General features: G+C 49.5%; 1 protein-coding gene across 7 annotated transcripts in view; it reads right to left on the minus strand.

Annotated features, from left to right (window-relative positions):
• The window catches only part of EHMT1 (euchromatic histone lysine methyltransferase 1), a 152,234-nt gene that overhangs the window by 16,141 nt on the left and 109,106 nt on the right, over positions 1 to 26,987 (minus strand). For 5 of the 7 annotated variants that reach the window (XM_053204280.1, XM_053204281.1, XM_053204282.1 and 2 more), the window contains 8 exons: positions 25,499 to 25,642; positions 24,251 to 24,477; positions 23,012 to 23,185; positions 21,879 to 21,961; positions 20,199 to 20,305; positions 11,439 to 11,561; positions 4,825 to 4,926; positions 3,085 to 3,189 (listed from right to left, as the gene is read on the minus strand). In XM_053204280.1, coding sequence (XP_053060255.1) covers positions 3,085 to 3,189; positions 4,825 to 4,926; positions 11,439 to 11,561; positions 20,199 to 20,305; positions 21,879 to 21,961; positions 23,012 to 23,185; positions 24,251 to 24,477; positions 25,499 to 25,642 — 1,065 coding nt within the window. The remainder of the gene's footprint in view (positions 1 to 3,084; positions 3,190 to 4,824; positions 4,927 to 11,438; positions 11,562 to 20,198; positions 20,306 to 21,878; positions 21,962 to 23,011; positions 23,186 to 24,250; positions 24,478 to 25,498; positions 25,643 to 26,987) is intronic. The other 2 variants (XM_027050950.1, XM_027050949.1) reach the window with 1 other exon arrangement.

Genomic DNA, 26,987 nt, shown 5'->3' on the forward strand with positions numbered 1-26,987 from the left:
ACCTAAGCAAACAAGCGGATCTCTGAGACTTTCTTCAGTGTTTCCCAAATATCTCTGACAGTCTCAACACAGTACGTACTGTGGCATCAATACAATGTCTGAGAGCAACAGCATGAGGTTGGGAGAAAGGGGTACACTCTGGAAGATTCCTGTGCTATGCGTAATGTCTCGACGGGCCTCGTGGCACTTTCTCAGCATTGGGAAAGCACGGCAATGGTGTGAGGACAGGCAGGTGTGGACCCCCGCACATGCGGACAAAAGGACAAAAGTCAATTCTGTGGAGAAAGGAGGACTTTCAGCTACACATCCACACACACACGCACACACACACACAAATACAGAACTTTGATTCACACCTCCTACCATCTATGAAAATGACGACCTGAAACTAAAAACTATTATAAGAAAACATGGGAGAAAGGGATCTGAGGTTAGGCAATGAACTCTTAAAGAGAACACCAAAAACATGACCTGTAAGTAGAAAATAATTGGGGCGCCTGGGTGGCTCAGTCGGTTGAGCGTCCGACTTTGGCTCAGGTCAAGATCTCACAGTCCGTGAGTTCGAGCCCCGCGTCGGGCTCTGTGCGGACAGCTCAGAGCCTGGAGCCTGCTTCGGATTCTGTGTCTCCCTCTCTCTCTGCCCCTCCCCTGCTCATGCTCTGTCTCTCTCTCCCTCGCTCTCAATAAATAAATAAAAATTAAAAAAAAAAGAAAATAATTGATAAGCCGGACTTTATCAAAATTAAAAACCATCTGCTTACTTGTTAGGGTTTATAAACCATCTGATACAGAGGACCTGTACACAAAATGTACCAAACCCTTCAAAACTGAAGGATACAACAATAAACATCCCACTAAAACATGGGCAACAGATGTGAGCAGACCCCTCCCAGAAGAGGACACAGACTGACCATGCTGAGGCCCGGGGAGGGGGAAGGAGCAGCTCTCGGACACTGGGAAGGGCGTGGCCACTCCAGAAGCTGGGCGGTGTCCTCACAGACGTGAGCACACACACATCACGGGACCCAGGTGTCACCTGAGGGAAATGACAGCATGTGGCCATGCAAATGTGTGGCCTGCCTGTGTGCATGTTCACAGCGGCTCCACGTGTGAGAGCCAGACCCAGAAGACCCAAATGTCCACGGCCAGGTAAGGGACGAGTGAGCTGATCTGTCCACACGACAGAACACTGACCGCCAGACCAACGCTGCCTGAGCAGCGTCCACACCGCAGGGATCTACCCACGGAACACCAAGCTCACAAAGAACCCCCACGGGACAGAAAGCGGTGCGGGCGGCTGGCTACAAAGCAGCAGGAGGAAACTGGGAAGGAGTGTCATGCACTGGTGTGGCTGTGGTGGACTCTGGGCTCACAAGCATCTATTTCAGGTGTACGTGTCACTGCACACCTGCCATGGTACAGTCTGCCGCTAGCGCGACGATGGAACTGTCAAGGTGAAACGTGGTTCCGTCGTCATATGGCCCGCAGACACGCAATTCGTCAATCCTTCTGACTCCTGAGGACCGCCATCAGCACCAGCACTGACACCCGCTGGACTCTGTGAGGCCGTGTGCTGCCCACACACCCGCACCCCGACCCCAGACAGCTGCACGAGGGGCACCATGCCCAAGGACACACGGCTGCAACTGGCCTAACCACGTCACAAAACATCAGCAGGGCAGGTCGCGACTGCTCTCTGCTGCGGCCACAAGGGACCTCCCCGCACCCCTTCCCTTTATCCTCACCTTCCAGTCCCCGGTCCCTTTCAGGCGGTGTCATCGTACTCACACCAGCTCTGAGGACACGAACAGAAACACCCCGTAGCCGAGCCACGTGCTGCAGGTCCAGATCCCGGCCTGTGTGCCACGTTTCTGGGCAGGGTGAGACCCGCTCACAGATGCAGGAAAGGGTCCCAATGCTGAGCAGCCACAATGAGAGACCAGGTGGTGCTCGCTGCTCCCACCCCTTCTTCAAGCGGGGGTCTAGAGAGCCCTGTCCCGCTCAGGGTTCAGAACCGGAAAAGGCCACCTGCCTCCCCACCTTGGACGCTCAGGCTCCACGCTGACTTGCACGCTACTGAACGGTGTGCTTGGAACAATCAACTCTTACTGCCAAACTGCTTTCTTATTTCATTATCAGTTTAATGAGTCTGTGGCTAGACTTTCTATTTATGGCTTTTGGTGACACTCTGTAACAGTGGACATAGCTCTGCAGGGCACACTGCGTCTGTCTGTCCTGGGAACCCTGTCCCTCTGCCTTGCTCCAGAGCAGGTCCCCAGTGACCTTCCCAGAAATGCCCTCTTAAATTAACTGGAGTTGGGGCGCCTGGATGGCTCCATCGGCTAAGCGTCCGACTTCGGGGCTCAGGTCATGATCTCGTGGTTCGTGGGTTTGAGCCCCACGTCAGGCTCTGTGCTGATAGCTCGGAGGCTGGAGCTGCTTCAGATTCTGTGTCTCCTCTTTGTCTCTGCTCCTCCCCCACTTGTGCGTGTGTGCCCTCTCTCTCTCTCTCTCTAATATAATAACTGAATAAACTTAAAAATACATAGATAGATTAATTAATTAACTAATTAATTAATTAACCGGAGTTGCCTGCTGACACACAGGCTGCCAGGAGGTTACTCCCACAGGGACTGGTGAGTCTTCGGACCTTGGCCCCAAGCCCCCATTTTCTGAGACCAAACCTGTCCCACAAAACCAGCCTTCAATACCAGCACCTTAGCTCTCGTGGTCTGAGTGCATGGTGGCAACCACAGAATGAGCCGGCGCTCACACATCTACCTGCACAGGGATGGTGTGCACCCTGGGCTCCTCAATCCAGGTGTGCCTCTAAATAGGCAGGTACCACCCACGGGCAGGTCTCAGGAACCTCCGCCCCTCAATCTATACCCAGCAACTGGCCAACACACAAAACAACCTGAGGAAACCACAGTGGGTCCAGGGGCCACTGAAAACATGGAAAAAGAGGGCAGAGCCTTGGTCAGGTTTCCAAGAAAAAGAACCTTCAGCTGTCAGCTCTGCACGCCCTGGTCTCTCCACCCTCCTCCAGGACCTGCTTAGGACCAGCGAAACCCAGAGACTCACGTTGTCCCGGATGTTGATGTCAGACCCCTTGGACAGCAGCAGCTTCACGAGCTCCACGTGCTTATACTCAGTGGCCCAAATCATGGGTGTCCAGCCGCCATCATCCTAATTTCAACAAACAAACAAAACAAAACAAAACACAAAGCCCTACAATTCACCACAGCTCCCAGAGACAAGTAACATGAAGAGCAGTCTCACTGAGGACCTTTAAGGCAGCCCCAAGAGGCGGGAGCCAGACCAAGTTCCCATTTTCTTGGTGAGGAAAGTAAGGCTCCGGGTATAGCCCCAGACATCTCAGTGGGTGCAAGACGGAGCCAGAACCACCCAGTGTGACCCTCACAAACCTCTGCTCTGAGGGGGACAGATGGTTGTGCGGGACCTCGCCCCTCTCCAGCCTGGAGGACAGACACTGCCAGGACAATACCCCGCACACCTGAGTGCACCTGCCAGGATCCCTGGACCAGAAACACTGTTGACCAGACCGACCCTCAGAGACCAGAAGTCTGGTTGGTGGGAAGTGCTGGCCCTAGTGACACAGACCCCGAGGAGGAAGCAAGAGCAGGCTGCCAAGAACTGCGGACGGAAAGCAATCCAAGCCCAGAGACTGACGGGGGCTGTGCGCAGTTCTGGCTTCTTCCTGAAGGGCAGACGGCAGAAAGTCTTCGCAGACTGACCCCATCTGTAGGGTCCACCGTGGTTCTGACCAGTCGGCTTTCCACCACTCCACCCACCCAGGCCTGTCTCTCCTTACTCAGTTGGTCGTGGGTAGTTTTGTTTAAGCCAGGAAAAGCAAGTCCTCAGGAAATGCGTATCACGCTGCCAACTCATGGTCTGGTGGCAGAAAGCTCAACCCTCCCCAGCACCTCTCAAACGACTCCCTGCACACCCCCAGCTGCCACCTCTCTCTGGCAGATATGCAGTTTCCATGACTGTAGCGAGGCCCTCCCTGCAGGCTGGCTGTGGGCACCGCCTGGGCACTGGGGACACTGCAGGGACAGGCTGGCCTCGTGGAGCCAGCCCAGCCCAGGAGAGGAAATGTTCAAAACCCAACCAATGGGAGGTAGAAAATGAAACAGGGTAGGGGTCTAGCCCGTGGACCCTGTGAGAGCAGAGGTGGGCCGTGAGGCACATGGCAGGGAACCACATCTCTAGGCCACTGGGGAGGGTCTCTGTCAGGGTGGCTTGCAGAGAGCTGGGCTGGAGGCAATGACACTCCTAAAAGATGGGGCAGAGCCTGTGATGCCAAGACAGCCTTCCCAGAGCCCAGAGTCATGTGGGAGGAGAGGGGTCTGGGCCCCAACAAGTGGGAGGGAAGCTCCCTCATTTGCTCTCCCGAGTCACTCACTCACTTGACACACATGGGACCTCCTCAGGCCAAGGACTACTCGTCACGCAAAGACCCTGCCCTGGAACCCTGAGAGCCACTAGGTGGGAAGATGGGCACCACGGGAGGGAGGGCACCCGGCATACAGGAGGTCAGGGACCCCACTCAGATGGTGACATGTTCACCCAGGCCAGGAGACTACGGTGGCCCAAGAGGTCACTGCGGGATGAGCTCTCAGAGTAACCAGTGGGCGGCCTGGGGAGGCAGCAGCCAGGGTGAGTGAGGCCAGGCCTTCCGAGGCCTTGCAAGGGGGGCCACAGAAAACAGGCAGGGAGCCAGGACTGCTACAAAGGAGACTGGGGTCTCTGGCCAACCAGCCAGGTAAGAGTGTCGGTAAGTGGAGGACGTGGCTTTACCTGACAGTTGACGTCCATTTGTCCATTTGAAAGCAGATACTGAACCACATCATAGTGGCCTTTCTTGGCAGCGAGGTGCAAGCAGGTGGAGCCCTCTGCATCCTGCAACACAAATGCCATTTAGATCCAGAGAAATCACATGACTTACAGCGTGCCAGGCCCTGAGCGCATGGCCACAGTGAACCTTCATTCCCCACAGAGGGGAGGTGCCGTCTAGAACGATAAGGAGCCCAGGCAGAGGAGGGTGGGGTTGTTTTCAGAGGCTGTACCACTGGGGTCCGGACCCCGAGCTTCTGACGCCGATGGGACGAGGCCTCAGGTGGCCAAGGGCCTTCCACTTGCAGACAGCCTGCAGGCACACATGTGAACCGCTGTCCCTCCCTTTCCTTCACGGTCTGACAGGCCGTGGCACACCCCAGGCTTCTCCATGTGGCCAGGTGCGGCGACCTGTCCCTCTGTTCCAACAGGGCCCCTGGGACTGTTTCAAGCCACTGCACTCCTCACACGACCAGAGGGCCACAGCACCCATCAGGACCTCTACAAGAAATGGTTGCCACTGCACGTTTAAAGCAGCGCTAATGAGGCAGTAATCACTGTCTGTACGCCACAGGATTAAAAATAATAAATGGCAGGGAAGAGCAGGGGCCCAGAACAGGGGCAAAGCCTGCCCTGCAGCCCCACACACGTCCTGGTGGCTGACTGAGCGCGTTCTGTTTCCTGAGGCTGCTTGGGCACATCTCCCTGTTAGCTTTCAGCTCTGCTTCCTCAGGCATGCTAAATATATCCCATTAATTGAACTACCTCAAAACAAAACAAAAGCCACCCGCCACTGGAGAGGAGAGGTCGGACTCATGGAGAGGAGAGGTTGGACTCAGGAAGCTCCAGGAGAGACTCGGGGGTTCCGGGAGGGCTGGGGGACCATTCATGCCCCATTGATACAGCCAGGCTCAGTGCCAACCTGAGGTAGCATCTTTCACAGATGGATCCCTCCTGTGCACGCACCTCAAGGACCCACGCGGACACACTCCCACCGTCTTCTCCTCACGGGCCCCTCTGCTTCTCTCCCCCCGGCTCCCATCTTTATATTGACCATGTTTCCTTATTCCCTCTTTCTCTCCGTTTCTAACCCTAAGAGCAGTAATCCTAGATTTTCACATACATATAATACATACTTCTTATCAAGACTGAAGTTAATCAGTAAACCCACTTTTCTCAAGAAAACCCACACAGTCCAATCCCGTTATTACTGGTGTTTAAAATTTTAATTGTATGATAAACACAAAATCGTATGGTTGTTGGCTTTAAAGGCTTGCCTTGTTCTCAAGTGTTCTGTTTGACTTTGTGCTATTTAAAGATGCACTGAGATTGCAAAACTGTCCCCTGTTCACACATCATGGGGGCGGGGGCACACGCCCAGCAACAGGGACGCAGGGGGCGCTGTGGCTCCTCTGGGCGGTCCAACCTTTGAGCACCACCACATCCAAGGGCTACACAACAGGGTTTCAGGCTTGTTTTCAAAAGGCTGAGCGCCTTCCACGTGTTTGCTGGTTACTCCGACTTCCTCTTCTGAGGACTGCCGCTCATTCCTTGCCTGTTTTTCTTTTGGATTCTTTTATTTGTAGGACTTCCTTATAGTTTTGGATATGAATCCTTTGCAAGTGTGCTGCAAAATCTTCTGGGAGTGTGTAGCCTGCCTTTTGTGAACTTTGTGACATCCTGTTGATTGGAAATTCTTAATTCTAATGCACTTAACTTTACCATTTTTGTACTTTTCTGTGTCTTAAGATACCTTTCCCTATGCTGCAATCACAAAGAATCTTTCCTCTTATAGAAGTTTAAAAATTTTTCCTTTTGATTCTCACATTTACCATCTGCATGATATACATTCTCCATCCTTTTTATTTCCATCTGTGTCTCCAATAACGCAAGCACCCTGCAGCAGCACACCGCTGGTCCTGGTGTGTTCAGTCTTCACACGTGGTGTCACCACGGACAGGGACAGGGCTCCTTGTACCATTGGTGTTTACTCCTCTTCTCCTGCCTGTAGTTATACAAATACTGCTCAGGATCCCATCTTACTGCCTCTACTCGATTTTCGTAAATTGTCCTTAAAGCTGTTATTTCTTTTAAATTATTTTCTTTGTGCTTTCTCTGGGGATGACGATATTATTCTCTTTATCGGTCACCTTGGATTGATACCTACTGCCTCCCACAGCAGAAACGACAGCCTGACAACAGCAGGGCTCCATTCATGGCTCTTGCTTGGTGCTGTTGGTGGCATACATTTTACTTCTAAACTGGTATGAACTGCACCTTGTACAGATATTATTTCTGCTTTAAATAGTCTTTTATCTTCTAGAAATTAAGAAAAAATTTAACGTTTATTTTAGAGAAAGAGAGAGAGAGCACAAGAGAGAGCGAGAGGGAGCGTGCGCGTGTATGCAAGCGGGGAAGGAGCAGAGAGAGGGAGACACAGAATCTGGAGCAGGCTCCAGGCTCCGAGTTGTCAGCACAGAGTCCAATGTAGGGCTCGAACCCACAAACCGCGAGACCACGACCCGAGCTGAAACTGGACGCTTAGCCGACTGAGCCACCCAGGCGCCCCTATCTTCTCGGAAATTTAGAGAAAACAACAGTCTTTCCCAGGGGCGGTTCCTGGGCTGACTCCCGGGCTTTCCCAACCCTATTTGGCCAAATGTACCAATAAATCCTATCAGCTTTTGTTCAACTGGGAATGTTTTATTACACAATTCGTTTGCAGGGGGACTTTTACTGGATGCAGTCTTCTGGACTGACAATTTTTTGAGCTTTCTACCCCATCGTTTCAGATGAGAAGTTGGTGGCTCGCTGTGATGCTGCCCGCCTGCATGTAACGTGCTGTTCTTTAGCTGCTTGTAAGACTTTCTCCATTCTCAGTTGTCGACAGTTTTAACCACACTGTGCTTAGGTGAGGTAGTCTTTGAATTTACCCAGTCTGGGGTTTTTTCAGCTTCTTGGATCTGTAGATTGTTTTCTTACCAAATCTGGTAAGTTTATGACCATTTTTTTCCCAACATAATTTTTTTCTACCAGGTTCTCTCCTCTTTCTGGGACTCCAATTACACATCAGTTGGAAACTATCCTACAACCTCTTCTTCAGACTGAATAATTTCAATGATCAGTCTTCAACCGCAGTGACCACTTTGTTACACTACACCCAATCTACGGCTAAGCTCGTCTACGAGTCACCCACTTCAGATGCCTGCTCCCCTCAAGCCCCCCCCTCAAGATACTTCTCCAGTCCTTGTCTACAGGCTCTTGCTGCTTCTGTAAAGCCCTGAACACTAACCTCTTGCCTCTGCATTGGTGCTTAGCTTGGGCGCTGGCTCCTGTGAACCCATCAGAGAATGAGGTAAATGCGAGACTCACCCTCCCATCATAACACAGAGGATTAATTATAGCTATCTACAGGGGCGCCTGGGTGGCTCAGTTGGTTAAGTGTCTGAGTCTTGATTTCAGCTCAGCTCATCATTTCAAAGTTCATGTGTTCAAGCCCCACGTCGGGCTCTGCACTAACAGTGCAGAACCTGCTTGGGATTCTCTCTCTCTCTCTCTCTCTCTCTCTCTCTCTCTCTCTCTCTCTGCCTGTGCCTCACCACTCCCTCTCTCTCAAAATAAACAAACTTAAAAAAGTTAAAAAATAATAAAAATAAAAGTAATTTTTAAAAAATAGCTATCTATATTTATACAATAGTAGTTTCCAGATTGCAAAAACCACCAAAAATAAAGCAAAAGACTTTATAAACATAAGCCGGAAAAAATATTCCTAACATATGAATAGCTATACACCAAAGTGTTCACTTTAAGACAAGTGAATTAAAATAGTAAAAAAATAAATTTCGTATATCAAACCATTTTCGTATAACAAACTGTTAATTAATATTTTTTAAAAACATCTCTAATAGTCGGCATTGGTAAGAGCAGACAGGAGCGAGTGCTCACATACTCTCGGTGCCCTTCAGAAAAAAATATAAAAAGCCTTAAAAATGACTATATATTTTGATCTAACAATTCCACACCCAGAAATATGTCCTAAAGAAACCAAACATGTACCAAAACTTAGCTAAGAAAACATTTTACTGAAGCACTGTGTATAATGGAAATTCGAAACTAAATATTAGGCAATAAGTAAATCTGACTAAAAACGATACCATTACGTTACATCATAAAATACAATGACAATATCATATGAAATACAATGCAGCCACTTAAAATAATGCGATAAGATAATATTTAATGGCAGAAAAATAGTGATAATTTGATGGAAAAAGGAAGCTGACAAATTACTATCAACAGTGTAAGTTTTTTGTTGGAAAATTGTGTGACGCTGTGAAAGACCATGAGATCGTTTTTATAGTTTTGTCGTGGCTCTAAACAAATACATGTGTAGGTACACAACATAAAACTTGTCATTTTAGGCACCTTTAAGTGTACGAGTCAGTGGTAGCGTGCCACCGTGGGTGCGGACTCTGGAAGGAAGCGTGGGGTCCACTAAGAAGGGACGCCTGCCCCGCCCCGCCCCGCCCCACCCCACCCCTGGCCCCGCCCCCGGTATCCTTTAACTTACTTCCGGCGTCTAGATTTGATGACTCTGGGTCCTCACAGGAGTGGATCCTACAGGATGAGTGCTGTGATGGGCTGCTCTCACTCAGCACAACGCTGGTGCTGGGACTTCCTTCCCATTCGCAGCTGAGCGATGACCCACGATGCACATGGACCACTTTTCACTAACCTGTCCCCCCGCAGGGGGACACCTGGGCCGTTTCCACCTTCTCGCTTTGTGAACAATGCTGCTGAGAACATGGGGGAGCAAACACTGATTCATGCACCTGCTTTCAGTTTCTTGATTGGAACAGCTGGATCACATGGTAATTCTACGTTTAAGTTTTTGAGGATCCACCACAGTTTTCCACTCAGCTGCACGATTTTACGTTCCTGCCAGCAGTGCACGAGGGCTCCAGTTTCTCCACAACCTGCCAGCACTTATTTTCCGTGTTTAGATAATAGCTGCCCGAAGCGGGTGAGGTGACTCACTGTGGTTTTGATTTGCATTTCCCCGGTGACTGGTGATGCTGAATATCTTGTTGTGTGCTAATTGGCCATTTACAGAGCTTCTTTGGAGGAACGCCTATTCAAACTCCTTGCCCATCTTTGAACTGGGTTGGACTTTTGTTATTGGGTGGTAGGAGTTCTTTATATATTCTGGATAGGAATCCCCTATCAAGATTTAGGACTATTTTTACCATCCCGTGAGTTGTCTCTTCACACTTTGGGATAGTATCCTTTGACAAACAAAAATTTTCAAGTTTGATGAAGTTTATTTTAATTTTATTGCCTGTGCTTTTGGTGTCACATACAAGAAATCATTGCCATATCCAATGAATGTTGAGAAGATTTTCCTCCATCTTTTCTTCTAACAGATTTATGGTTTAAGCTCTTACATTTAGATCTTTGATCCATTTTGAGTTAATATCTGAAAACAGTCTAAAGTAAGGGCCCAACTGCATTCCTTTGCATGTGGAGATTCCCTTTTCCTGGGACCATTTGATAAAAAGATGGCCCTTTCCTCCCACTGAGTGGTCTTGGCCCCCTCCTAAAAATCACTTTATCCATGTGAGGGTTCATTTCTGGGCCATTCTGTCTTCACACCAGCACCGCGCTGTGTTGATTACGGCAGCTCTGTAGTAGGTTTTGAAGTCAGGAAGTGTGGGGCCTCCAGCTGTGTTCTTTTGCAGGGTTGTTTTGGCTGTTCAGGGTCCCTTGAGATCTGTAGGAGTTTCAGGACGCGCTTTTCTATTTCTGTGAGAAACTCGTTGGGATTCTGACAGGGATTGCGCTGGATCTGTGCTTCACTCTGGGCGATACTGGCATTGTGACAATATTCACTCGTCCAACCCATGAACACAGGACATGTTTCCATGTTCGTAAGTCAATTCTTTAATCTCTTTCAGCAATGGTTTGTGGTTTTCAGTCTATAAGTCTTTCGTGTCCTTGGTTAAGTTTATTCCTAGTATTTTACTCTTTTTGATGCTGTTATAAATGGAATTGTTTTCTTAATTTCCTTGTTGGATAACTCATCTCAAGTGTATAAAAATATAACTGATGTTTCTGTATTAACTTTGTATCTTATAACTTCTCTGAATGCATTTGTTAGTTCTAGATTTTGGATGGGATTTTAGGGTTTTCTACATATAAAATCATACCATTTACGAACAGAGATCATTTTACTTCTTCTTCCCAATTTGTATGCTCTTTTGGAGTGGGGTGTCTAACTGCTCTAAGTTAAAGTCAGAAGAGGAAAAGCGTACAAAATGAAGGAGGCAGAGACTGGGCATGGCAGACTCCTTACTAGTTGCTGTGACTATCGCCAGGCACAGCACACCCAGTGCTCACTAGTATTCTCCCAAATAGACCCGTGACCACGCAAGGAGAGCAGACAACTGCTTCTGGACTACCAGGTGGACATCTGCCGGCTGCCAATTCCTGAAGCTGCTCCAACGAGGAACCGGCCCCGGCTCAGCTTTATGAGACATTTCGACACAAAACTGGAATGGGATTCAGGCCAGGTAGCGTACCTTCGGGTCCACGAGGGCGCCGGCCTTGATGAGGTACTTCACTGCATCCAAATGGTTGTTTTCTGCCGCCTCCATCAATGGGGTCCTCTGGTCTTCTGAGCAGGTGTCAATGTTCGCGCCCGCCTGGTGACACAGGACAGTTCAGGTGTGGGGGAGCCGCCACGATAGCCCCCACCTGGCTCACATTCAGACACTTCAGACACTTGCAAGTGCTAAGACCTCGTGAGCTACGTTAAAAAATCATTTCTAATGACCAACTATAACTGAGTCTTCAGAACCGAATTCAAAGACACGATTGTTCTATTATTGCCTAATCTTTAGTTCAAGAAGAGCATTTTCAGTGCCCCTGGGTGGCTCAGTCGGTTGTGTCTGATTTCAGCTCAGGACACGATCTCATGGTTCATGGGTTCAAGGCCCAAGTTGGGCTCTGTGCTGACAGCTCAGAGCCTGGAGCCTACCTCGGATTCTGTGTCTCCCTCTCTCCCCTGCTCGTGCTCTGTCTCTCTCTCTCTCTCACACACAAATAAACATTTAAAAATTTTAAAAAAGAGCATTTTCGTTTCCAACCAATTTGATAGAAAATGTTTAAAGCACGTTAGTGACAACACCTTTAGAAATTAAAAAGAAGTGAAAACCTTCTAAAGTAGGCAAAGAAGGGATGTGGAAGGGACCGCTCAGTGGGGCTGGACCAGGAGGCAGGCCGTCACCTGGCCTACAATGACCAAAGGACACTCTGGTTCAGTGACCTCTTTCTCTGGCTGTTTTAATGCTTCCCAAACAAAATAAGCAGAACCAAAACTGATCTCCAGTAGTATGTATTCTGAAGCAATTTCTAATTCTCCCAATAGAGCATGTACTTGGAAAACTAATGAGCTAGCAAGTACACGTAGATAAACTTCAGTCTGTGTGAAACTTAAGCCCCCAACTTTAAAATAGGTCGTGTGCTAGAAGCAAATCAGCTATCTCACAACTGAAACCTTTCTTCCCCATGGGGGAAAAACCTCCACCTTCTTAAACTGACATACCAAAAGCTAGTATTTAGTTTATAAAATACTTATTAGGAGAAGGCTAAGAATAGTATTGTTTTTGCTGTTAGCAATTAAAAACAAAAATAACAAAATGAGTGGGGCGCCTGGGTGGCTCAGTTAAGTGCTCGACTTCAGCTCAGGTCATGTCTCACAGTTTGTGAGTTTGGGGCCTGTGTTGAGCTCTGTGCTGACAGCTCAGAGCCTGGAACCTGCTTCAGATTCTGTGTCTCCCTCTCTCTCTGCCCCTCCCCCACTCCCGTTCTGTCTCTCTCTTTCAAAAATAAACATTAGAAAAAAATTTTTTAAAAATGAGTTAAGAAATTTTTAAATAGACCCAGAGTGTTGCACAGGGAAACCAGCGAGCTGAGGTGACTCAGGGAGCCTCGAAGGAGACTTCTGCCAAGTTCCAGAGGGCAAGATGGGGCTGTTGGCCACAAGCAGAGTTGAAAGTCAGGGGTCAGAGGACCAGGCCCTCCCTGAGATTTCAGGGGCAGGTCTGAGGACTCACAACTAGTTCCCAGCATGACTGAGCGAAAGGAGGAGCAAAAAGTGACCAAGCCCACACACAAGCACAGAGACCCTCACTGGAACACACAATCCAGAACCAACACCACGCCAGTCAGCCCAGAAAAAAGTGATCATCACCAGGAAAAGGTAGGGAAGACCGCGAGACAAAGGGAGGAGACAGAGAAAAGAGAGTCAAACCAGGAGATCCCCACGTGACTGACGGGATTCCCCCAGAGAGAATGGTGAGAACAGGGAAGCAGGTCCCCAGGGAAAAGTTCCAGTCCATCCAGCAGGACGGACTTAGTAGAAGCTCCAGGCCAGACACACCAAGTCCAGGCAGGTCCCAACCCCCACCCCTCTTCCCCAAAAGGCCCCTGTGAGAGCGTGCAGAGTGTGCAAGATCCTGTGTGGGTGTGTGCAGTCCATGGCAGTCCCTAGGCTCAGGGGTCAGTGCAACAGGTGTGGCTCTGTCCTTCCCCTCCGGGCTCTGTGACTGTTAGAACACCCACCTTTCTGTGTTAGAAGACACCTCATAGGCTCATGGCAGTAACACTAACACATGAAGGACAGGGCGACAGGCACCCAGAGCTGGGGAGCAGATGGAGGTGGCCTGTCAGTGGGGACACACACACCTGGACCCAGGACAGGGCAGCTGCTATGAGTGCCCAGTGGCAGGGGTGCCCACACTACGGACGTCCCCAGTGCTGGCACTGGAGCTCTCCGTCTGCGCCCAGCACAGCCGCGCCGAACACACAGCCCCGAGCTTGGGCGGTGCAGCTGAGGCCAGAGGGGCACACATTTCCTTTCGTTTAACTTTGTCATTTACATTCAAACAGCCACACGTGGCAAGGCACGCCACACTGCAGAGAACCGGGGCCCAAATGAAATAACTGCTGCTCCCAGTGAGACCCGAGGATGAAAATTAGACAGATGGGATGGTATCAAAACCACTCTTCAAAGGCGCTCCTGGCTGGGAGAGGACACTTCTCAGACCCCGGCAGGACAGTAGCCCAGGAGAGACGGCGGTGGCTTTAGTGCTGCTCTGGGGCTGGAGAGAGGGCGCAGAGCCAGAGCCTGCCCGGTGGACACGGTGGGGTGGGAGACACCCCACAAAAGCGGAGTCTCCAGGGAACAACACTCTTGGACTTAGGGCAAACTAGAAAAGCCCGCCTCGTATCTTTCCTGGGGAATCTCAAGAAAAGCTCAGGTTCTAAAGGAAGAAAAATACACAAAATCACAGGCTCCCAAGCTCAGAGGGTGAGCAGCCTGGGCCAGTGAATTAAACATCAGGCTGAGAATCCAGGCAGGTGGAGCCAAGCCCTACACATCAGGTCAGCCCAGAAGGCCACAGAAAACAACACTAAAAAGGGCTGGTTTTCCACAATAAGTAACATTTTATTTTGCAACAGTTTAAGACCCACAAGAAGCTGCAGACCAGCACAGAGCTCCTGCTCCCACTTGCTTTCCCAGGATGGCACCTCACATGAGGGCAGCAGAGGCAGGCCCGGGGACCAGAGCTCAGGCACACTTCCTCCCTCAGTGGTCACGGACACAAGGCAGGCTTCTGCCCTTGGACTGAAAGGCAGACACAGAAGAATCCCCACTGTGGGACTCCATGAGCACAAAGCTGAGAGGCAAACACGGGTAAGCCACATGGTTTGCGGGTGCTTGCAAGGTGGTCAAACCAGAGAAGTGCAGAGATGGGGGCTGTCACCATCAGAGCCTGGAGAGCCAGCCCCTCTGGCGGGGGGTAGGCTCTGTTGTGTCCTGACCTCGGGTGAGGTGGGAGCCATTTATGATTATTTATTAACAGGATGCTTATACCGTAAGGACTTTTTTTTTTTTAATTTTCAAATGTTTATTTTTGAGACAGAGAGAGACAGATCGTGAGTAGGGGAGGGGCAGAGAAAGAAGGAGACACAGAATCCCAAGGAGGCTCCAGACTCCGAGCTGTCAGCACAGAGCCCGATGCGGGGCTCAAAGTCACAAACTGTGAGATCGTGACCTGAACGAAGTCAGGCAGTTAACTGACTATGCCACCCAGGCACCCCTACCTTAAGGACCTTTCTGTATGCATCACACATACACGCATTCACACACACACTCTTTAACATAAAAAAAAAAAAAAGGGGGGGGCCAGGGGCGCCTGGGAGGCTCAGTTGGTTGAGTATCAAACTCTTGATTTTGGCTTAGGTCATGATCTCAAGGTTTGTGAGTTCGAGCCCCAAATCGGGCTCTGCACTGACAGCACGGAGCCTGCTTGGGATTCTCTCTATCCATCTCTGCCCCTCCACGCTTGTGCGTGCTCTCTCTCTGTCTCAAAATAAACAAATAAACATTAAAAACGAGAAAAAGATTTCTTTAAAAAAAATTTAAAAAAAAAAAAAAGGCCAAAGAGAAAACAAGTCCTTTAAAAGGAATGACAAGCTAATTTCTTAAAAAGCAAGCATGGAAACTAGAAGACAGTGGAATCATTCCTTAAACAAAGCAAGAGAAATGAACCAGCAACCTAGAATTCCAAATCCAGGGTAACGTCTCCCAAGAAGCCCTCCATATCAGTCTCCGAGAGTGAGGAGAAGCCTGGGTGGCCCCCTCACTCAACCTCATGCAGCAAACAGGCCCATTGGGGTGACCTGCCCCCACCTCCTGCTTCATCCCTGTCCTACAACAGTCCCACACTGTACTGGGCCTCCAGGCCACCCTCAGAGAAGCATAAGCCACACCCTCTGTGACTCCATAGGACAAGGATGAGAGGACATCCGGTTGGAGTACTGCCTCCCAGCCCCCTCCCTCAGAGCACCAGCATCCGAAGCCACTGCCTCGATAGCCATGCCAGCTGCCCTTGACCTCTCTCCAACAGGCTTGTCCTCTGTCAGATTAGCTACTTACCACTGTCACTGCCAAGAACCAACCCTTGTGACCACTTTGGGAGGCCGCCTCGGCTGTCCCCAAGTCCTACCAGGCTTCTCTTGAACTTGCACCCGAGGCCTCCACAGGTCTCCCCGCCGGAGCTCAGCAGGCCAGCGCACCTTCCCTCCCTCGCTCCCCGGCACCTGCAGCTCCCTCTTCTCGCCTGTCTCAAGACCAAGGACACAACACTTGCACACCAGATCACAGAGCGACCTCTGGAGGCGACAAAGAGGAGTATGTAGCCTCCAAGTGAGTGAAGAGAAAGGAAATGAGAAAACCAAAACAAATATCAACCCAAAAGACAGCAACAAAGGAAATTTAAAAAGAAATATTTGAGGGTGCCTGGGTGGCTCAGTCAGCTAAGCGTCCAACTCCTGAGCTAAGGTCATGATCTCACGGTTTGTGAATTCGAGCTCCAAGTCAGGCTGTCAGCACAGAGGGATTCACTACTTGGGATTCTCTCTCTGCCCCTCCCTGGCTCACTCGCTCGCTCTCTCTCTCTCTCTCTCTCAAAAAAGAAAAAATAAATAAATGTTTAAAATTAAATGAATGAATGAATGAATGAATGAATGCCAGAAATTACAGTAAGTATTAGCTAGACCAAAAGTTCCTATTAAAATACCAAGACTCTCACCACTGTTATTCAACACAGTGTTGGAAGTCCTACCCTCAGCAATCAGGTAACACAAAGAAATAAAAAGCATCCAAATCAGCAAGGAGGAGGTCAAACTTTCACTCTTCACAGATGACACAACATTGTATATGGAAAACCCAAAAGGTTCCACAAAAAAAAAAAAAAAAAAAAAAAAAAAAAAAAAACCAACACTAAAACTGATCCATGAATTCAGCAAAGCCACAGGATATAAAATCAATGCACAGAAATCAGCTGCATTTCTATACACCAATAAAGAAATAGCAAAAGAGAAATTAAGGAATCAATCCCATTTACAACTGCATCAAAAACTATAAAATATGTAGGAATAAACTCAACCAAAGAGGTGAAAAATCTATACGCTAAATGCTATAGAAAGCTTATGGAAGAATAAAGACACAGAACAATGGAAAAATATTCCATGCTCCTAGATTAGAAGACCAAGTATTGTTAAAGTGTTGATACTACCCAAAGCAATCTACATATTCGGTGCAATCCCTATCAAAATAACACCAGCATTCTTCACAGAGCTAGAACAAATAATCCTAAAATTTGTACAGAACCAGAAAAGACCCCAAATTAGCCAAAGCAATCCTGAAAAAGAAAACCGAAGCCGGAGGCATCACAATCCTGGACTTCAAGACGTATCACAAAGCTGTAATCATCAAGACAGTATGGTACTGGCACAACAAAAGACACTCAGATCAATGGAACAGAACAGAGAACCCAGAAATGGACCCACAAATGTATGGCCAACTAATCCTGGACGAAGCAGGAATAAAGACAGTCTCCTCAGCAAGTGGTGCTCGGAAAACTGGACACCAAAACGCAGAAAAATGAACCTGAACCACTTTCTTACACCAGACACAAAAATAAACTCAAAATGGATGAAAGACCTAAACATAAGACAGGAAGCCATCAAAATCCTCGAGGAGAAAGCAGGCAAAAGCCTCTTCGACCTCAGCCACAGCAACTTCTTACTCAACACATCTCCAGAGACAAGGGAAACAAAAGCAAAAAGGGAACTATTGGGGCCTCATCAAAATAAAATGCTTTTGCACAGCAAAGAAAACAATCAGCAAAACTAAAAGGCAACCAATGGAATGGGAGAAGATATTTGCAAATGACATATCAGATAAACGATTAGTATCCAAAATCTATAAAAAAAACTTACCAAACTTAACACCCGAAAACCAAACAATCCAGTAAAAAAATGAGAAAAAGAACAGACATTTTTCCAAAGAAGACATCCAGGTGACTAACAGACACATGAAAAAGATGCTCAACATCGCTCATCATCAGGGAAATAAAAATTAAAACCACAACGAGGTACCACCTCACACCTGTCAGAATGGCTAACATTAACACCTCAGGCAACAACAGATGTTGGCGAGGACGCAGAGAAAGAGGAACCCTTTTGCACTGCGGGTGGGAATGCAAACTGGTGCAGCCATTCTGGAAAACAGTATGGAGGTTCCTCAAAAAACTAAAAATAGAACTACCCTAAGACCCAGCAACTGCACGACTAGGTATTTACCCAAGGGATACAGGTGTGCTGTTTCGAAGGGGCACATGCACCCCCACGTTTATATGTTTATAGCAGCACTATCAACAACAGCCAAAGTATGGAAAGAGCCCACATGTCCATCAACAGATGAATGGAATAAGAAAATATGGTGTATATATATATACAATGGAGGATTACTCAGTAACCAAAAAGAATGAAATCTTGCCCCTTGCAACTACACGGATGGAACTAGAGGGTATTATGCTAAGCGAAAATTAGAGAAAGAGAAATATTATATGACTTCACTCATATGTGGAAGATGAACATATGGGAAGGGAAGCAAAAATAATATAAAAGGGGGGGCAAAACATAAGAGACTCTTAAATACAAAGAACAAACTGAGGGTTGCTGGAGGGGTTGTGGGTAGGGGGTGGGCTAAATGAGCAAGGGGCATTAAGGACACTTGTTGCAATGAGCACTGGGTGTTATACATAGGGGACGAACCACTGGATTCTACTTCTGAAATCATTATTGCACTATATGCTAACTAACTTGGATGTAAATTTAAAAAAATAGTAAATGATAATGAAATAAAATAAAATAAAATAAAATACCAAGATCATCACACTGAGTTTTTAACAAATCTACCAACATGCTACTTAAAAAGATACAAAAAAAAAACAGAGGCTCTTTGGCAAGCCACGAAGCTGGGAAGGGTCTGCAAGAACATTTTCAGGCATTAGGAATCTACCCCAACAGGTGTATCTACTGTAAGATACAAGTGCAAACACCAACGCAGTCATGTCCTGCCCCGCCCGTGGCTGTCACTTCCATCGGCTCCGGCCAGAACCACCAGGGAACATCCCAGGTGCCCTGGCCGCCAGCACCTCCGGCTCCCACAGAGACATACATGCTCAGGAGACAACCTGTACGTGTGTTCCTCCTGAGACGGCAGCATCTGCGGGGCACCCGACAGTGACAAGGCAGGGATCCCCCACCAGCATGTTATCACATTAGATATAAGCAAACAGGAAATCGGGCATTTGAGGAAAACCTTTCAAAAATAAAGACCAAATGAACAGAGCAGCATAAAACTTCAAAATTCTCATAATATCTTCAAAGAAACAAGGGAAGAACAGAGGTACAAAAAAGGAACTCACAGGGTGCAAGAAAGATCTCAAGATGGGCCTGTACAGGTTAAAACTCCTCAGAGGAGCTGGAGGGTGAGGTGGAGAACACTGCCAGCAAGTGGAAGCGAAAATGAAGGAATGGTGCATGGCAGGAAAGGAAGACCAGAGAATTAGTCCATAAGGCCTAACGTGTAAACAGGGGCTGCAGGGGGCACCACTGGGCATGCAGATGGGAAGACAGCACCCAGAAACCCCAGAACAAGGGACAGGAACGTATGACGTACTAAATGCCCCAAAGGAGTCAAAAGACTGCTGCATCACAGTGAAATTTCAGACCAGTGGGTTAAAGAAAATTTCCTGAAGCTTCCGGAGATAAAAGATCAGACTGAAAATGTGGTCTCCAGGAGACAGGGAACCAATACAGGGTCAGAAAGGGGGTGTCCCAGAGAAAGAAAGCATGGGAGCACGCAACGGGCTTCCTGGTGACATGGAGACAAGGTGCAGTCTGCTGACAGGGTTAGGAATGAATCAGCAGGAGGCCGAGAGACAACAGAAACACAAAACGATTACCGCTCTCGGACGTGACGTGGCCAGCTCTGAAAGTACTGGCGTGACCACCCAACACAAGATCTCCCCACTCATCTCAGCAACACAGGGACATGACCAAATGAGGAGGACTGGGGGAGGGAGGTGCGCGTGCCTGGGCCAAGCCTTCCCACACTCCAAAGTCAGTAATTAATATTAAAAACTGGCTGCAAAATGGAAACGAAAATAACAAATCAAGAAACAGCTGTACAGCAGCACATTATTTTCCAACCCAGTGGTAAACGCCAGAGAAACAGCTTCAAGACTGCCAGCAGGGCCAGGGCGTGCCGGGACTGGAGGGACAGAAACACTGGTTTTCTGTTTAGACCATTCAGTGCTGTTTGACTTCCCAGCTCTCACAACTATGAATCTTGCGCAATTTCACTTGACAAAGGCAAGACAGAGTGTGTGGAAGGCTCTGCGGAGAGCCGTGCGTCCGACCTGGATCAGCATGTGGCAGATGTCCACGTGGCCGGCCTCGGCGGCAGCGTGCAATGGGGACCGCTTGTTCTGGTGCTCCATCTTAAAGTTGGGATCGATTCCATCCACTGTGAACACACAGGTTTCACCGGTTATTTCGGGTGCAGCCCCTGGCTCCCAGCACTTCAGGATGCTCAGAAAGGCTGGCAAAGATACATGTAGACAACCACCAACGGCCAGCATCGCACGATACCATCCCGTGTCTAGCTAAGCGCAAAGCCAGGCTCCAATTTCACCGCAAGACTCAAAAGAGAGTATGCTAGTTTCACACAAAATTCAACAGGTGGGTCTGTGGTTGGGAGTCACCTAACGTTATAAATCCCTGCCCTCGCTGCTCCTAACCCAGAGGGGCTCCCTTGTGTGTTTTCAAGCACTCTTGCGCTCGGCCTCCCCTGGGCCCGGGCACCTGCTGAGCGCAAGGGCGGCAGGCCCACTGGGCAGCCTCAGACACATGTGGCTTGGTGCACACAGTGCCAGCAGGCCTGACACGGACACTTGGCCAACAGACCAACCAAAGAGCAGCCAAGCAACCTCAGCACCCCATCAAGCCGAGAAAGAAAACGATTAAAACCCCCACTTGAGGGCGCCTGGCAGGCTCAGTCGGTTGAGTGCCTGACTTCGGCTCAGGTCATGATCTCGCGGTTTGTGAGTTCGAGCCCCACTTCGGGCTCTGTGCTGACAGCTGGGAGCCTGGAGCCTCCTTCAGATTCTGTGTCTCCCCCTCTCTCTGCCCCTCCCCCACTCACACTCTGTGTCTCTCTCCTTCAAAAATAAATAAACGTTAAAAAAAATTCTTTTAAAACCCACTTTGGTCAACATTAAATAACTTACATTTTTAGCACAAACTGTTAAGTTTCTTTTTTTGACTGTCAAGTAAAGGGATTTTTTAAATCCCTTTTGAACCCAGAGGAACCAACTCGTGAGCTGTGAGCTCAGAATCAAAGTACTGCCCCTTCCTTGGCCAGAGACAGAACTGCGAAGGGTCTCGAAGCATCAACCGTAAGGTATCAACCATAAGGTGCATCAAACGTAAGATGTATGTGCAGACATCACTGTCAGTGGTCTTGCTCTGCCCACAGCTGGCTTACACCAGCACAGGCCTGGCACTCGCCTTCCTGCCGTCAGCTCACAGCCGGCCCCAGCTCGCTCATCTTGCTTTTTCTGATTCTACATCTCCTCTTGATTTAATTATATGCCTAATTCTTTTTTTAGATAAGAAATTCACAGGAAATATTTCTACTACTATGAATAACAGGATACGAATGTCATGAACAAGAACTGAAATGAGGGGCGCCTGGGTGGCTCAGTCGGTTAAGCATCCGACTTCGGCTCAGGTCATGATCTCACGGTTCATGAGTTCGAGCCCCGCGTGGGGCTCTGGGCTGACAGCTCAGAGCCTGGAGCCTGCTTGGGATGCTGTGTCTCCCTCTGTCTGCCCCTCCCCGGCTTGCACTCTGTCTCTCGCATTGTCTCAAAAATAAGTAAACATTAAAAAAAAAAAAAAAAAAAAACTGAAATGAGAGACAGATAAAGAGAAACAAAGTAAGAGCCTCCTCCTGAGAAGAGGTACCAGCAAACTGCCACCTGCTCCTGGCGCCACCAGGACAGGCACCAGCCCCAGCTCAGGTGCAGGCCACTTACCCAGCATGAGCAGCACTTTCTGCAGCTCCCCTTGCCTGGCGGAGAAATATAGCTGCTTCGGATGGAAGCGAAGCTTCTTGGGTCTGCGGGGAAAGTGTGGGACAGCTGTGACCCCCAGGCGACCCCACCCTGGCTCCTGGCCCACCTGCTGCCACACACACACATGCATAGGAAGCTGCAGGATGGGAAGACCTGGATGACATCCACCTGCTGATGCCCCAGGGTCAAGGGCACCAAACTCACCAGGCTCAGGCATCTCCCAGTAAAAACAACAAAAATGAGAAACTATCTTCTTCATCCACATCACACCTGGCCCAGCCTGCCCCCTTCAGCAGTACAAAGTCTGGGCCTGGTGAGTGGGGCAGGGGAACACAACAGTCACCAGAACACCAGGGCCACAGACGAGGCTGGACACTAACAAAGCTGAAGTTACGGGGGACCTGGCGATGTGTCCCAACACCTGAGCTTTCCTCAAAGCAAGAGTAACGAGATGCATGCCCCTTCCAGCACAGGCACGCTTCCCCAGGGGAGGACACCTGCCTGGTTCCTAGGTCACAGACTCAGGGTGCTCCTACAGGGTTGTGCTATCTGGGAGTTGATCTGTAAGCCTGAATGACCACTTGATTCAACCCTTCATTTCACAGATGAGGAACCAGTCAAGTGGCATTTGCTCCAATGTCCCGAGGTCAATGCCAAGGGTTAACAACATCCAGGGAAAACATTTGTAAAAGCCTCACCACGACTGTCCTCCCTTATGACTTTAAGGATGTCACCTTTTGCTCTTAGTATATTGAACAGCTTGCAATAATTTCCTGAAACAGTATAAAAATATGTGAATTGTCCTGATGAACACCATCAATCAAAAAGCTGATGGATGTTACCAGGGCCTCCTTGGGAATGCCCTATGACCCCATGGGGATGCCCTGTGACCCTCAGATGGTACCCTACTGGATGCAGACACCTAGGAAGTGCAGCCACGGCAGTACTGGAAGCAGTGGGGGATTTAAAGACGTGCGCGCAAATGGCCCAGTGGCTGACACAGAGGGAAGAAAATCTGTAGAAAGGAGCGTCCAGATGTGCAGATGTCAGTGGGTCAGGCCCTGAGCCATCTGAAAATACAAACTGATTCTTACTTTTCCGAGTCTAGAGCGATCAGAGCACTTTCCAAGGTCTCCTTCCCTGGTCCCTGGGAAAGGCCGGGGGCCGGCTTCACCAGCCCCGCAGGCCCTGTGGGGTCGAAGCCCTCGGCTGCCTGGGGGGCCGTACTCTGTGGCTTGCCGTCCTCCAAGAGCGATGGTCCAGCAGTGCTTCGAGGGTAGGAAACAGACAACATGCTGAATGTTAGACACGTGAAAAACTCCACTTCTTGTGGAAACCAACGAAAACACAGAACATGATTCACTCAGACCCTTCTAGCTATGCTGCTCTCTGAGCATGAAAATGACTTCAGACTCACTTTCTATTTAGTTCCTTGGATCAAAGAGCCCAATTCAAGGGCAAATTCCCAGAAAAAAGTGACATTCAAAGCAAGGGAAACTTCTCCAGGGCTTCCAGGACCACGTTCAAGTTTGCTTTTGTGAATGAGCTTCAGGTTGGATCTATCAAACCCCACCGCTCTCCCCAGGGGGCAAAAATTCCCCTGGAAGTCTGATTCAAAGTATGTTAAATTTATACATTAGCAAAAAGAAAAACAAGAAGAAACTGCCCTCCTCCCAATATTCATTTTGATACATCTACAATTCAAGTCTCTTTTTTTTTTTTTAAATGTTTGTTTATTTTTGAGACAGACAGAGCATGAACAGGGGAGGGTCAGAGAGAGAGGGAGACACAGAATCCAAAGCAGGCACCAGGCTCCGAGCTTGTCAGCGCAGAGCCCGATGCGGGGCCTGAACTCACGGACCGTGAGTTCATGACCTGAGCTGAAGTCGGACGCTTAACCGACTGAGCCACGCAGGCGTCCCCAAGTCTTTTTTAAATGACCCTCAACAAAGTTTTACTTTTCTCTGTATCAGTATAATATCTGTCATATTACATACTCCCAAAATGAACCATTCCCTTAAAAAAATTCTTTTCTGGTTACCTAGTGCCTTCAAAATACAATTTAGTAATAAACTGCAGCAGCTGGAGCTAATATTTCATATCATACCCATGTGTGACACATGTATGGATGTGTATGGACACACGGAGGGACACAAACGTGTATAAGCACATATGGGGCACGGACGCAGACGTGTGCATACACACAGGCGCAAGGGCGCAGACACACACACAGACGTGCAGGGGTACAGACGTGTACAGACACACACAGTAGTTAGCACTCAGAGACACACACGTTTCCAGGAGAGCTGCCCAAGACTCTACTGGGCACGTACCTGCCGGTGGTGGTGTCGGCCCTGCCCTCCGCCAAGGAGCTTTTGTCCTGCCCAGGGGCCAGTGTCACGGTAGAGGTTGTGTCCGCTTTTGCGATGGTCACCTCTTTGGCCTTGGAGATCTCCTCCCCACAGTGGGGACAATAGCTGGCATTATTGACTCGAGAGGCACAGTCTTTGTGGAAACGGTGAGAGATGCTGCTCTCAGGCTGACATTCCATAAAATTACCCTAAAAATGGGAAGATGAAAAATTATTTTTTTAAATTAGGGCTAACGCATAAAAGTAAACACAGTGCTCCTGAGCCTGCACATGGCATGGGGGTGCCCAGAGGCCAGTCGGGGCCCCCAGTTCCTGGCTATGTAAGTGGGAGACCTGCATCCTACAGCCCTGAGGCGGGGAGGTCACCTGACTGCCCCCCACACCTCCAAGGGCCACGGCCTCACCCTCCAGCAGTTCTAACCAGAGGAGGGAGGCCCCGAAAGACCAGGCCCCAAGAAGGACCCCTGGAGTACAATCCAGGAACAGAATCGTGGAACAGAACATCGGGAAAACGGTGCTCTGCAGAGATTACCCAGCACCACCATGGGGGCACTTCAGGAAAACCCCTGATGGCCTCAAAAGGACTCTCGCTGGCACCAAGGAAGGTAACCCTCCAGCAGCATGAGAAGCAATGAGAGCAGGGCACTCTTGCCGGGAGCTAAGGGTCAATGGACATAGAGAAGCAGTGTCCCTCTTTTTCTTAGCAGAAGCAACAAAGGACACTGAAGACAAGGAAGGGCACACAGATGTGAAATCCAAAGAGCAGCCACTGTAAAGAAGCTCCTGGCCCAAGTGGGTGTCTCAGCCACGGGCCAAGTGAACCACAGGGCTCCTCGCCTTCATCCAGGCACCGTAGGCACCAGTGCGCACAGGTGTGTATGGAACGAACAAGACCGTAACCACCGAGAGATGAAGGCAAAGCCGAAGGTGAGGCAGGCCCTGTCCAGGAGAAAGGCCGCCGTGTGTTCAGACAAAGTGAACAGGAGGAGAGCGGAGGGTGCCCGGCTCACATGCCCCCATGGTGCCTGGGAGGCCAAAGGCTCACAGGCGGCAAAAAGGGAGCGTATGCAGGGAGGGACCCTCCAGGCGGGCCCCCAGATTCAGGAGCTTCGGGAGGCGTTTGCCACAGCTGTCAGCTAGCGGAGGGAGGCAGCGAGCGCTGGTGCCAGGCTGTGTAGCGGGGCACTCGCACGGCTGGCCGGGCACTCACCGCTGTGCAGAAGTAGCCGCAGCCAGGACAGCACTGGTGCTTCACCATCCGGCCCCGGTGGTCTTCACACAGCACCAAGAGCGGCGCTTTGCTGGATGGGCGCATCAGCTCGTGCTTGACCACGCTGTTGGTGCACCTGCCCAGCTGCAATCAGACAGGACCAGGGTCAGCGACAGGGCCTTCGGGGAGGGGTCTGGCAGGTGTGAGTCCAAGGCAGACTCTGAGGGCTCCCGCGTAGGGATGGAAATGCAGAGGGCAGGCAGGGCTCCATCCTCTGCACATCCGCCAGAACAGAACAGTGAGCTTGATGACTGGCCACACACACAGTGTCCGTGGAGTGGGTGGTTAACTTGCCAAAACGAGGAAAAAGTCTTGGGCAAGTTGGGGTCTGGGCCAGGTACTGAGGAAAAATGGGACTTACGCCAGGCCGGATGGAAAGGATGTTGTGGGTCAGTAATGGGACCTCACTGTGAATCCACAGAACCTACAAGCAGTCACGATGGCCAGAGCAAAACACCAGAGAAAGGGCTACTGCACAGACGACGGGCCGAATGTGGCCCAGGTGCACCCCCGTAGCAGCCCACCTCAGCCTCCGAGGAGACACCCATGCCCTGCCCAGCGACTGCTCAGCTGACCAGGCCGCCCCACAGCAAGGCCCAGACCCTCCTTCCCCGACCGACATGTGCCCGAGTGGGGGAAGCAGAGACAAAGCACAGACACCAAAGCAAATACGCGGAAATCAGAAGCAGTCTGGGGAGTACAAGCCGGGGCAGAAAAAGAATGTGCAAGAAACTCACCGGCGCCCCTAGAGAAACAGACCTTGTGTCCGTTCTCACATTGGAACAGGACACTATGAAGGAAGACGCATGCTCAGGGAACAAGAGTGAGCTCTCAGAAATCAGAAAAGGTAGAAGAAATGGAAATTTCCACAGAACTGGTGGAAGACAGATGGGAATTTTGCAAAACTAAAGCAGAAAGACAAAAATGTGGAAAATAGAAGAAAACTGGAAGCTCCATCTAGAAGACCTAAAATAAAGGGAAAACAGAGAAAAGAAAAGGATCAATGAACAAGGGCAACAGGTTTCCAGCACGAAGGGCACGCGTGTCCCTTCTACAGGGAGCCAGTGGCAGCCCAGGACAGTGGTACGCCCAGAGGAGATGGCCTAACCGCCAGCAAGGACTGCATGGGCCCCGCACAGCAACAACCCAAACGAAGAGGAGTGACTTCAACAGAAAAAGGAAACCGTGTCCAACCTAGACTTCTGTCCTAAAATGACGCATTTCCAGAATACAGAGTCTCCGATATTTATCTCCCAAGCCACCTTTCGTAAGAAGCTACTGAAGGTTATGCACCACCAAGATGAGAAAGCTATGACCCAGAGAGACTGGATATGCTGAAAACACCTATAGAAATGTGTAATTCTATCACTCTAGGACTGAATTTAGAATGGGTACAAAGACAGTGAAAAACGAGAAAATTATTAACTCT

This window comes from Acinonyx jubatus, chromosome D4 (genome assembly GCF_027475565.1).
Source record: "Acinonyx jubatus isolate Ajub_Pintada_27869175 chromosome D4, VMU_Ajub_asm_v1.0, whole genome shotgun sequence".
Classification (NCBI taxonomy): Eukaryota; Metazoa; Chordata; class Mammalia; order Carnivora; family Felidae; genus Acinonyx; species Acinonyx jubatus.